The 12613-nt window shown below is 44.4% G+C and overlaps 1 protein-coding gene and 1 pseudogene across 2 annotated transcripts; both read right to left on the bottom strand.

Moving 5' to 3' along the window:
• Positions 1-645: 645 nt before the first annotated feature.
• On the bottom strand, positions 646-2748 carry LOC127781244 (F-box protein DOR-like; annotated as a pseudogene).
• A 1499-nt stretch (positions 2749-4247) lies between these two features.
• LOC127782916 (thaumatin-like protein 1) lies at positions 4248-7256 on the bottom strand. Of its 2 annotated transcripts, XR_008019233.1 has the most exons (4): positions 6790-7256; positions 5996-6677; positions 5103-5613; positions 4249-5017 (listed from the first exon to the last, which is right to left on the bottom strand). XR_008019233.1 is itself a non-coding variant. In XM_052310196.1 (3 exons), exons 1-3 carry the CDS (start codon positions 6872-6874, stop codon positions 5409-5411), a joined length of 972 nt encoding a protein of 323 aa, XP_052166156.1. In that variant the 5' UTR covers positions 6875-7256; the 3' UTR covers positions 4248-5408. The 2 variants fall into 2 exon arrangements, 1 of the variants encoding a protein (XP_052166156.1); XM_052310196.1 differs by having other exon boundaries at positions 4248-5613.
• Between the last annotated feature and the right edge of the window lie 5357 nt (positions 7257-12613).

The following is a 12613-nucleotide window of genomic DNA, read 5'->3' as shown; positions in this document are numbered from 1 at the left end:
CAGTGCATTTTCTTGTAAGTTACAGTGTAATTTATGAAACTTACATTGTAACTTTTGTTTTTTAAGCTACAACGTAATTTTTAAATCTTTACATGCAAGTTTTGAAATTTGTATTGGATTTGGTCTTTTTCTTGAAGATATGGTAATTTAGTGTTCATTATAGTGTTTCTTAGTTGCTTTTTGCCTTTTACTGTGTCTATCGAATTTTAATCCAAAGATTAAAAATTGCGTGATACTCATAAAACTCTTTTGAAAGATGCATAGGTAATCTAAAAAAATAATGGTGTGTGTGTGTATATATGCGGTTCATGTACCTATAGACTACGTGTATTGACTGCCTAGGAAAAAATATAACAGTATATCAAACAAAATGTTTTATCAATAGTTTTGCTGCATCATAAGTTCATAATTTTGGCCATGTCAATATATATTGCCTCAAATGGGCATAAATTTAATTTGCAGGCATCGAGCAGTCACCAATTATCCATGTCTCCCCATCAAAATTTGCCAATGTCAAAACTAGAGTCAAACCAACACTGGAATACTAGGAGCCCTTGTCTAAAAATGCTTTAATTTCTAAACGGATGGATTTGAGAGAATAAAAAAAAGTAAGCATGAACTAGCTAATTGAATTTGTCGACATCATCAGGGCTTGCAAACCCATTTAAAATCTGAATTGGGCTTTCATCTATCTCCTCAAAAGGGACCAAATCTGACTCAAACTTGAAAACTTGTTGGATGCACTTGTGGCGTAGTGGAGCTTCCGCTATCTTCCCCCTCAAAAAATCATACCTGCAAATCATAGGAAGTGTTTAGTTCGTGTGACAAATTTTTTTAAGTATACGGACACACATTTGAAGTATTAAACGTAGACTAATAACAAAACAAATTACAGATTCCGCCTAAACTGCGAGACGAAACTATTAAGACTATTTAATCCATTATTAGCAAATGTTTACTGTAACACTACATTGTCAAATCATGAAATAATTAGGCTCAAAAGATTTGTCTCACGATTTACATGCAAACTATATAATTTGTTTTTTTCGTCCATATTTAATGCTCTATGCATATGTCCAAATATTTGATGTGACGGTAAAGTTGGAAGTTTGGAAAAAATATTTTGAATCTAAACATAGCCATAGGATGAATTAACAAACACATACCTGTAAGGCTCCTTTGGGTTATATGATTCTCATATGAAAAATTGCAATCCATAGGAAATTTTACTATAGATGCCATTTGGAACAAAGGATTTGAAGTAAAGCCCTGTTTAGATTTCAACGTTTTTCTTCAAACTTTCAACTTTCCCGTCACATCGAACTTTCCTACACACAAAAAATTTTAACTTTTCCGTCACATCGTTCTAATTTCTTCAAACTTTTCAATTTTAGTGTGGAACTAAACACAGCCTAAATAAATTCCTGTGGATTGAGTTCCTAACTTCCTATACACCAATTCCGTAGGAAACAAACAATGAGCTCAAACTTGTCTCTCTACTCTCTCTATAGAATCCACCAAATTCTCATGTTTTTTTTTTCCTTTCAACCATCCAAACAATACACATTTCATATTCCTATATGTTTTGCCTGTTTCTGTATTTTTAGAATCTTGCGTTCCAAAGAGTAAAACTACTACTGTTTAGCTAATTATTTGCAAATTGATTTAGATATGTGTAAAACGGAAGAAGCAATTATTAAGTATATACAGTTAGCTTAATTACCACAGCACTCTGTAGACGCTGTTGAAGAATGCAACGTCAGATGCGTAGAGATCTCTGAGTATGAATGAGTTGCCTTCCTCCATTGCCAGCCTCGTCAAGCTCGCCGTCATCTTCTTCTCCCACCTCTCCTGCCTGTAGCCGGCCAGCACCCAGACCTCGACCTCCTCGTCGACCACCACCACCAGGCACAGCTTCCCCTCCACCGCCGCCACCTTCTTCCGCGCCCACCTCTTCTCGGTGGTGGCCTCCGGCGGCAGGCCGATGAGGCGCCACGTCTCGGTCTTCACGTCGAACGCGAAGATGTCCTCGGCGCCGCCGCTCAGCCTGTCGGGCCACCGGAGCCAGTGCATGGCGCCGTGCGCCCTCACCGCCGGGGCGGCCTCCACGAGCGACTCCGGCCACACCGCGACGTCCGCCGACCGCCGCCACGCCATCCCCCGCGAGTCGAACACCTCGCAGCGGAGGCAGTCCCTGAGCGTGGGGACGGAGAAGCGGACGATCTTGAAGTCCGCCGCGCCACCGCCGCCGCCGCCGGGGCGCGCCAGCATCGCGGTGGCGGCCGTGCGGTAGCGCAGCCTCGGGTTAGGCAGCGCGCGCCACTGCCTAGTCGCCGGCTTGCAGACGTAGTAGGACGACGCCGGCTTGCGCGGCGTGGCGGCGTCGGCGTCGGCGTCGACGCAGCAGACGAGCCCCCGGTGCGGCGAGACGGCCTCGACGCGGACGTGCGGGGAGGGGAGGAAGTCGAGGGACACGAGGTCGGCCGGCGGCGGCGAGGGGTGCATGGAGGAGACGAAGGTGGCGTGGTAGCGGTTGCGCGCGACGGTCTGGACGAGGTAGCCGGAGACGGCGTCGGCGCGGCGGCAGTGGAGCGGCGCGAAGGCGGGCTCGTAGGTGAGGCGGCGCCAGCGGGTGGAGACCTGGCGGCAGGCGGCGAGGTCGTCGAGCGAGACGCGTGTGAGCATCTCGAACACCTGGTCCTCCGGCAGGCTGATGACGTCGCACTGCTCCGACGAAGACGAAGACATCATGGAGAAGAGAAGAGAAGACAAGTTGGGGCAGAGGCAGGTACTAGGTGAGGATCTAGCTAATTCAGAACTCGATGTGTGCTAGCTGCATTGCATTGCAGGCTTGCAGGGCAAGAAATCCGATTAATTGGATCGGCAGCTAGAACAGTTAATAAGAAGGCGAGAAAAATCCTCGCCGCACGCGGAGAGCCGAATCGTGAAAGAAAAATGCAGCGAGCACGTAACTCCATGGGTTGGAAACGATAACGAGGTGAAGAAACGCGTATACTATCTTCTCAACGATAACGAGATGCAACGATAGTCAAGCATGTCAGGATATCAGGACTGGAGCTTTGGGCATGCCGCTTCCGTAGCGGCCAAGCCTACCAGGGTGTGTTTAGTTCCAGGGTGTAAAAATTTAAAAGTATACAGACACACATTTGAAGTATTAAACGTAGACTAAAAACAAAATAAATTACAGATTCTGCATGTAAACTATAATATCATTATTAGCCGATTGGTTTCTACTGGATTATATTGTTATTTATTACGTTATCATCAGCCGAATGTCTCTAGATCATTATTTACTCAAGTATCAGAATATACATTGAATATATAGCCGATTGCTCAAAACCCTATCGATATAGGCTAGTATTGGCATCGTCTGAAAGTACTCCATCAGCTTGTCAGCTGATCGGCTCTTTGGTGATCAATATATTTATCTATCTTGTCAGTTGCAAGATTAAACTGACTGGCACACCCACATATCATCAAGTTTTGGATCTACACTGGAGCTAAGCAGATCTTCCAGACTGTTGTGTTCGTCGACTTAGTTCGCGCCAACACAGTTCCGACACCATCAACCGAGCGCTGATTTTTAATGAAAAGATATCCCCAAAAGAAGAGTCTGTTCACTTTGATGCCCAAAAAAAACCTTACCAAAATTTGGCATTGCCAAAATTTTGGCAGGATTTCTTATATAGTTACCAAAAATTTGGCAGTAAACTAAATGTAGCTACTTTTTTAGCAACTTTACCAAAATTTAGTAAGGTTGAAAATGGCATCAAAGTGAACAGGCCCGAAGCAAGCTGTACGGCCCAATCCAGCCCATTGGGAGGAGTAGAGTAGCCCAGTTATTTTTTTCTTGACCTGGCCCGGCCCAAAATTGATTTGCTGTCTTCTCTCTCCAGGTGTTAGTTCATCCATGATCCATCTGTCGTTCGTTACAGCCAAGAAAGAAGGGATCGAATATTTGCTTGAGTCGGCGGCATGATGCATTGCATGCGACTTTGAGCGCGATATCGTCATGACTCATGAGTTGATGTCTGCTGATCGATCGAGACGCCCTGAAACCGTGCTTTCCCTGACGGTTCAGAATTGGCTTCAGGTTAACCTCAGATCGGGGAGTTTCATCATTACTCACTGACGATATTAATTAATTCTTCTAGATTAGATGTGGAAATAGTAGTAGGAGTTATTTTAATATAATGATCTTTCCTCTAAAAAAAGAAATAGTAGTAGGAGTAGATCATTTCCTTGAAATTTTCTCATGCTAGTAAATTGACATTTTTCACAGGCTGCTTTAGTAAGGATTCTGTCACATCTTATCTGAATCAGCACTAGTATTTCGTTACTGCTTCCTTCACTGAATGGTTCATCTGTCACTAAGAAGAAAATAAATCAACAATTTGTTCAGAGGTTTGAAAAAAAAGATAAGCACTTGAAAGTTACACCCTCTCTGAATTTACCCTCTTGTTTCTTTCCCCTTCATAGAAGATGAGATCATCTCTTGCGGGGACTTGTTCTTCACGCTGTCACTGTTATGTAAGATGGGGCTTCTTCCTCACCTCTTGCATAAAATCCAAGGAACTCATGTGATGATGGCCGTTGGCCGACACAAAATGGCCACCTGAAGCATAACCATATGAAAGCAGAGATCCAGGCTCATAAGCCCTTTCCCTTTACAGGGCATTTTCTTCAGGTGTGTGCTAGCTTAACACTAAGGTTATCACATACCAAAGTAGGTTCAATATTCTGCTTTTCATTGTCATTGATGAGCACAACTCACATCTTTTGCCTATGCCTCCCCCTTTTGCCTTCACCACATTCAGAATTCCTTTTGCATCTTGTTTCTTCAGAGTTCAGACACCCTTTCATTGCAGATCAGAATGATTGATTGGTTGGTTAATTATACCAAGAAACCCTCAAAATTCTTATCAGGTATACATCTGAGACAAACAGGATCTGTATTACTCTTCCCAGTTTACCTCCAAAGTGATTCTTATCCTCTCTATAAAGACAAGAGAGAATCTCAGATTGTGCTACTTGCCGTGCGTCTTGCTCAAACTTTCAGAAAGAAAAAAAAAGGAGCTTACCAGATCAGAATATCAGATCATATGCTCTTCTCGTTTAGATTCAAAGCAGTGCATCTGGAGTCCACATTGATCAGGACCCCCAAAAAATTAAGCACAGCAAAGAATGTAACTAGAATAGCAAGGTTTTCTGAAAGGCAAATAAAGCAAAGCAAACACTTAAGCTGAGCAGCAACTACAACTGCCAAACTTGAGGTTGAGGACGCCTGCATTCTCTATCCACAAACAAAAAGTCCTAAAGAATGTGCTCTCCACGTCTCCCCCTTTTGATCACTCCTACTACCGATCAAGAATCCTTCTCACTTGCTACTAGCTGAATAATACAGGATGCTCCTGCTGGGCAAGCAGGATCACCACTGCAATTGCCAAGGCAGATTGGAAAGCTAAGGATGCCGGCCATGATGCCGCAGTTGCAGCCATCCCCGCGCCACTGCTGGCCTTCAAGCTCGCCAGCCACACCGCATCTTCGAGCTGCTCGTGGCTCGGTCTCCGTGATCCGTTCTTTGAATTCCCACTGCAAACATACCAAATTCATGAAACAGTTAATCAACCTGAAACTGATGATGAGAATTTGCTGTTGCAAGTTCCTTCCATGCCTACTAGGAAATTGCAACTTTCCAGTCAAGGCCAGCTTAGGTACAATGTGAGTGAAGTGGGGACGAATCAAAGGAGAAAAAGATTGCTCCTCCTTTTCTTAGCCTAACTCTATCACATCCTCAATGAACCTTTACTTTCCCCAATTCATGTTCCACATCGAAATCCCCAATTTTAGCCCAAAATCTCAATGTGCTGCAATCAGTCCACTATACAATTCTATCATACACATAAAAATCTCATACTGGTAATCGAAATCTCAATGCAATGGATTCGCTGCGATTGATTTGAAGTGTACAAACCTGGATGGAGTGGATCGGGGGCAGAAGGTGATGGTGTAATCGGTGTGGTTGCAGGTGAAGGTGGAGGTGGCGTCGTCGTAGGCGTAGCTGTAGGATTTAGGGCACGCCGACTTGAAGAGCTGCGAGTACTGGGAAGGGTGGCAGGTGTCCGGGTTGCCGTAGGCGCCATTGCAGCAGTACTCAGGTCGGCCGAACGCCTCGCAGGCGCTGCGGCAAGCGCGGCCATCGTCGGCGCGGAGCTCGGAGGGGCAGCGCTCGTTGAGGTCGACGAGGCAGCCGGTGTCGGGGCAGTCGGGGGCGGAGGCCTGGACGAGCATGGGGAGGTTGTAGCCGTCGACGAGGCTGACGTCGTAGAAGTCCTTGCCGTCGGCGCCGTTGAGGGTGAACTCGGCGAGCGTGGCGGGCGGGGAGGCGCCCGCGCCGCGGCACTCCACCTGGCCGGAGCCGCAGTCCCCCGTGGCGCAGGAGCCCTTGCCGGAGTCGTCGAAGTCGCAGCCGGAGCGCGCCCAGAAGCGGCCCGACCACCCCGACGGCGCGTAGAGGGAGCGCGACCCCCCCGGCGAGAGCGCGAAGCCGGTGGTCTCCAGCGGCGGCGTGCCGGAGCCCGACAGCACCCCCGGCCACACCGTGTCCGTGCACCGGTTGGTGAAGGTGAAGGTGATTGCGCCGACGCCGACCGAGCCTGCGCGCGCGGAGGAAGAGGAATCGAATCCCCCAAACCCCAAGAAAGAATCAAGTCAAGCTCCAAATCGCGAGCTCCAGTAGATAGTAACCCAGCAATGGAAGTGACTGACCTTGGAAGAAGGAGAGGAGGAGAACGGCGAGCGATGTCGGGGAGCCGAGCAGCTGCATCAGCATCAGCAGCATCCGTGAATCCATCTCGAAAATCGAATCAAGAACAACTCACACGGTTGATTGAATGATTGAGCTTGGGGGATCTGGTGTTCGACAAGATTTGCTCGCTCGCTCGTTTGGATTGCTTAAATCGCGGCAGCGGCGGCGATGGCGGGGGAGTGGGCACGATCGATGCCCATAACCCCGAATCCGCGGACGCGCAGCTGAGCTGAGGTCGCGCGTTGCGTGGTGGAGTGGAAGGGGGAGGTGGTGCTCGTGCTCGTGCTCGTGGCCGTGTAAACCTCTGGGCGATGGCGGCTGCTGGCTTTATAGCCAGAGGAGGCCGTTGCTTGCTTCGCAAATTCGCGATGCTTTTCTTTCTTGCAATCAATCTTGCGTCCGCTTTGTGTACTTTTTGCTCGAATCATCTCTCAATCAGCACGCGAGTCAAATGCAGCGACCGCGAGACTAGTACTCCATTTTACAGTGAAGAATTCTGAATTGGAATCCATCTGGTACCGCACTGCTAAATTGGTACTCCATCCGTCTGAAAATATAATATTGTTCAACTTTGATATAATCTTTGATGTGCTACTTTGACCGCCATAATCTATAATAGGAAGATTTATAAATAAAAAGAGTTGCATATTATAGTTTGTTCAATGATAAATCTACTAACATCAATTTTATATGATTGATCATTTTTATTTTTTTACTATTAATAACAAAAGTTAAAAATATTTGATTTAGCACTACTTTAAAAATATTTATATTTTGGGAAGTATTGAATACTTTTATGAACGTAATTCTAGCACCGGTCGCCTGCTTAATTCCGGCTTCGGTGAGCCAGCAGCTCGCAAATGCACACCGAACTCAAAATTCGAGCCAGTTCGTTTTGGTAGGATTCGACGAAATTTCCAGTGATTTGCGACCGGGGTTCATGTTCTGACCAGTTTGAATTTTGTGAACGTTGAGGTAGTGGGACAAAATTTTTGTTGTTTGTTTTGTTGGTAAGCGAGTGGCTTTTGTTCTGTTTTTTTGCTTGTCACGTTGTGGGCACAGTGTTTGGACGGTTTGGATCGGCCCAGCGACGTCCATCAGACCTCCGCTTTTGCGGCACAAAACGATAGGAGAAAGGGGAGCATGCAACATGCCGTCCGAATTTTCAGCCCCAGAGAAACCGAAAGCTCTTAATAATTATCGGATCCATTCTGATCACCGATCTATACCTGACATAAGATTTTCTTATTCAGTGAAAACCAGCATGTTGTCATGTTGTTCCAAGGTTGATGCTCCCTTTTCTCCCAATGATTTCATCACCGTAAACGTTGAATGGATCACACACGTCTTGAGTAGATGAGTGGATGACACATTTCTTGAGTATATGAATGGATCACGTTGAATGGATCATATATAAATTTATTATAATTTCTTTTTAAAAACAAGTTTTCAGCTTTTTAATAGTTAATCTGTTCGTTTATATTTTTCATCATTCTATTACATTCATCACAAAATCATTCATCTATTCATCGTTCCATTCTATTAAAAAAGAGCATACTCAATCAAACTTTATTCAGCTCGATCACACTGTACCTGTGTATACAATACAGTACTGTGCGTGTAGGCTAACTCATAGTTCTTGGCGAATTCTTCGCACGTAAGCAAACAAACGACTGATCACGCAGCATGCACTACCATGCTTCTGGTGTGCAAGTGCTACTCTAGTACTACTACACTGAGTGGAGTAATCAAGAGAATCATTAGGCACTAAGTCTTTTAAAAAAGAGGGATATTAGGCACTTGCCAGGTTACCACCGCTGCAGCCTGCAGATCACTCTCAGCTTCAACCTTTTCTGAATTACCACTACTTTTTAGGAAATAAGAAAGGAATGCAGATCAGATGACACAGATCAGATGAAGAGATCGCTGTTCAGTAGCCTTCGTCCACATAGAGGACTGGTTTAGTTCCCAACTTTTTCTTCAAACTTTCAACTTTTTCATCGCGTCAAAACTTTTCTATACACATGAACTTTCAACTTTTCCAACACATCGTTCCAATTTCAACCAAACTTTCAATTTTGGTGTGAACTAAACACACCCCGAGTTGAAATGTTGCTTTTCTGAAATCTGAATCCGAACAAACGAAACTATTGCAAATTAATTGGTTCAGATTTCAGACTGTTACTAGTACTCCAGCCTAGTTTAGTTCCCAACTTTTTCTTCAAACTTTTAACTTTTCTATCACATTGAAACTTTCCTATACACAAACTTTCAAATTTTCCGTTATATCGTTCTAATTTCAATCAACCTTTTAATTTTGGCGGTGAGCTTGAGACAGGCCAGCTCCATGGCGAAGTCAAGCTGTGAAACGCAAGCAGGAGCTGTCTGTTTCAGCCGACGTGCAATCTGACATGCTGAAGAATCAGCATCGATGTGACGGCCGGCCATGGCCTGAGGGCCATCTCATATTCTCATGCTCGGTTGATCGATCGACCAGCCTGTAATTGATGCAAATGCTGTTCTGTAATTGATGCGTACTATGCTGTTGTGCTCTGCTTCAGTTTCCTTGTGGTTATACGTCACTGTTGAGTTCGGCTAATCCTCATCGATCTGAAAGCTACTGCTACTGATCATCTATCTGAATCTGATCGAGATAATTTAGCTCTCTACTCAGCTAGAATATCCATCTCTAACCATCCAACCCTGACAAACCATGGCATCTGCCTACACTGCTTTTCTTGCTCATCTGATAATCTTTCATGCTTATTAGTAGCTCAAAAGAAAGCAAAAGATCTGTCTTTTTCTTTTCTTTTTCATTCGCAAAGCCTGGCTGCTAATTAACAGGTGACATCTGCTGCTGATAGCTTTCAGTAAAGGGAAGCCCACGTTTCATTTGGCTGCATCATTAGCGTACGACTCATAGCCATAGGCATCATAGCTGTAGAATCCCTGTAAGATCTGAACAGGAGACAGGGAACCGATAGATCAGAATCTGAACATGGATTCCTGTGGATTCAGAAGAATCTTGATCCATGATAAGATAGGACCATGCAAGTTGCAACGAGGATAAGATACGCCTTCTGATCTTCAGATCCGGTTCATCTTTCGTCAAGTTCGGTGGTCACAGGCTAGGCTAGTGAATCTTGTCAAAAGCTTTACAGAGATCATATCATCTCAGCTTTTTTCTGCATGAGATTTAGAGTCTGAAGCTCAACTGATGCCAGAACTGATCGACCACCTGTAGTCAAATCACCCTTACAGAATACTCCTAGCTAATACAGTAGGTGAATTACCAAGTATTGCGAGTTTTCATCTTGTCACGTTCTTGCAATCACGGAAAGAGGGGAAAACCTTTCAAATTCAAACCACCAAACTTAAAACGAATGCATTTTAACTGGGTTGATTCAAATCACCCAGCAACGACATGTTGGGCGTGGGCCTCATGTTTTTGGGCCGGTTCATAGCAAGTAGGTGAAATTGCATTTGAACTGGGCCGATTGCTAAGTTAATCTTCCTTATCATGGGCCTGAAACCGACTGCTATTTGGGCCCACAAGTACTATGGGCCGGCCCACCCACTCGCCTCCTTCCTCCATACGCTTCCATCCAATCGGATTTCAGCAACTCCACTCTACTCCGTCGCCGCCTTCTCGCGACGCCTCCTCCTCTACTCCGGCGACGGCGAGGCGGCAATGCATCCGCCTCCTCCGACGCAGCGTTCCTCGGTTAGCTCCTTCACCGGATTCCTTATCCCACGCCCTCTATTCTGCGGTCCTAGGTTTCGTAGTTCCTCGGTTAGTCGGCTGCTGTTCGATCGTGAGGAATCGCTGTGGCGCGGGAGGGAGGAACCGCCGCCGGACTTCTGTTCGCCGACGAAGCATGTGTTTTCCGTTCGCCGTAATCCTCCCTCCCATCACCGGCAGTAGCCAGCTCGGGTGTAAATTATTTTTGTTTTTGAATTTTTTGATTGGTCACTCTGACTCAAGCGCAAGCTTGCTTTGCAGCTTAACTTAATTGTCGATTAGTTCAACATGTTTTTTGTAGATTGGATTGGTATTTCAGGGGATATACTGTTAACCATCTGCCAGTTTAGTTAATTGTAGGGTATAATCGGCTGATGCCTTTTATTTTTAACAACAGATTCACAGTTGTACTAGTATTAATTGGGTTCTGAGTGTATTCTATCAGTTGGTTTTACAGGTTCAGGTTGGTGAATGGGGAATTCGCACAGCTGTAGTGTTGTTGCTTGAGCACTTCTCAGAAAAAGCATCCCAACAAAGCTTCGAGCCGATTACAAGACAGTGGGCACCAAGGTTGCCTATTGCTTTATGATCAGCAATGCAGAGAATGTGCTCAAGCTAAGATGAACTTTCTGAACCTTGCAGGTTTCATCTCACTTTATGCGTTGTGTAATATGTAATTGTTGCATGACACTCTTGCTCTTTGCCTTACTAAATTCACCTGGCTGTGTACATCCTAAGCAGAAGAGAATGCTGGACGAACCATTGACCAGTCCATAATTACCCATGAATGCTATAGGCAGAGCAAAGTAACTCGTGTTGGTGCTGTGTCAATGGTCTGTCTGGTAAGTTGCCTATCACACAAATTGATTCTCATTTATCAACAATGCAAATTCTACATTTCCTCTTAGTTGTGAAATACAAATTCTAGCATTTGTTCGCATCATGTCTATTTCCTAGTACGATCCTTGCATATATCAATGTCTGTGTACAGTTTTTGTGCTAATGTTGCTGAAATAAACATGATTTTGTTCATGTAGAACTTTATTGCTAGTTCTACGTGCAATCCTTTTACGCGTTCACGAAAATTGCTCTACATTAGTGTCCCTTGAATATAGTGTTGTACTATATGTCATACCACTCGGTTCTCACCCAGTAAACTGGTATATAGATATTTGGTGAGAGATACAATGCATTGGCCAATCATATGAATTGCGCAAATTAGTCAAATAAAATAATTGGCATTAACCAACCTGCTATAAACCGTCTTTGCTTGGATTGGAGCAAACTAAAGTATTCTGGAGGCAAGATCTTGATAACTTCTCCTGAAGTCTAGGACAGACAGGATTGCATTAGGAACCAAACATTGGAGTTATTTACACACTGGCACATGTAGACCAGGTTTGGTGCCTCAATTTAAATTGACATTGCAGATTGCATCAGTTCCTGACAGTGACTAGTGACTACATGGTCTGTACATGCAGCTAGTACTACTTTGATAGACTAGAGGCGTCAAATGGGCCAATTTGCTGTTGCGGACATGGTATCGGTATCTTACTTGGATACTCCCTCCGTCCCAAAAGAAATGCAGTTTTGCATTATTTATGTTCAATGTTTGACCGTTTGTCTTATTTAAAAATTGTTTATGATTAGTATTTTTATTGCTATTAGATGATAAAACATGAATAGTACTTTATGTGTGACTAAATATTTTTAAATTTTTTATAAATTTTTCAAATAAGACAGATGGTCAAACGTTGGGCACGGATATCCACGGCTACACTTATTTTGGGACGGAGGTAGTACAAGGTAAGATGATAACTACATGTCACAGTGTCACTGCCAGGTTAAAATGATGTGTTAGAAGAAATGTCAAACCAAGATAGTGGCAAGTTTATTCCATCTTAGAAATCAATAAGGAGGGTTAGTAATCTATATTTCAAGTACTCCGTGATGGGCCTCATACAAGCAAGAAAGTTCAAGTAGTTTCCTTAGGGGAAGAATTCGGTCAGAATGATTATTGACAATATAATATTCTAGGTCTC

This window comes from Oryza glaberrima, chromosome 8 (assembly GCF_000147395.1).
Source record: "Oryza glaberrima chromosome 8, OglaRS2, whole genome shotgun sequence".
NCBI classification, from domain to species: Eukaryota; Viridiplantae; Streptophyta; class Magnoliopsida; order Poales; family Poaceae; genus Oryza; species Oryza glaberrima.
This window is presented reverse-complemented; position numbering and strand designations above follow the sequence as displayed.

Excerpts from the sequence above, each read along its gene's own strand:
- LOC127782916 (XM_052310196.1), bottom strand. The coding sequence starts at position 6,874 with ATGGATTCACGGATGCTGCTGATGCTGATGCAGCTGCTCGGCTCCCCG. Across the intron at positions 6,678-6,789 it reads CCTCCTCTCCTTCTTCCAAG|GCTCGGTCGGCGTCGGCGCA; the intron begins GTCAGTCACTTC and ends CCGCGCGCGCAG. Across the intron at positions 5,614-5,995 it reads CCCCGATCCACTCCATCCAG|TGGGAATTCAAAGAACGGAT; the intron begins GTTTGTACACTT and ends GTATGTTTGCAG.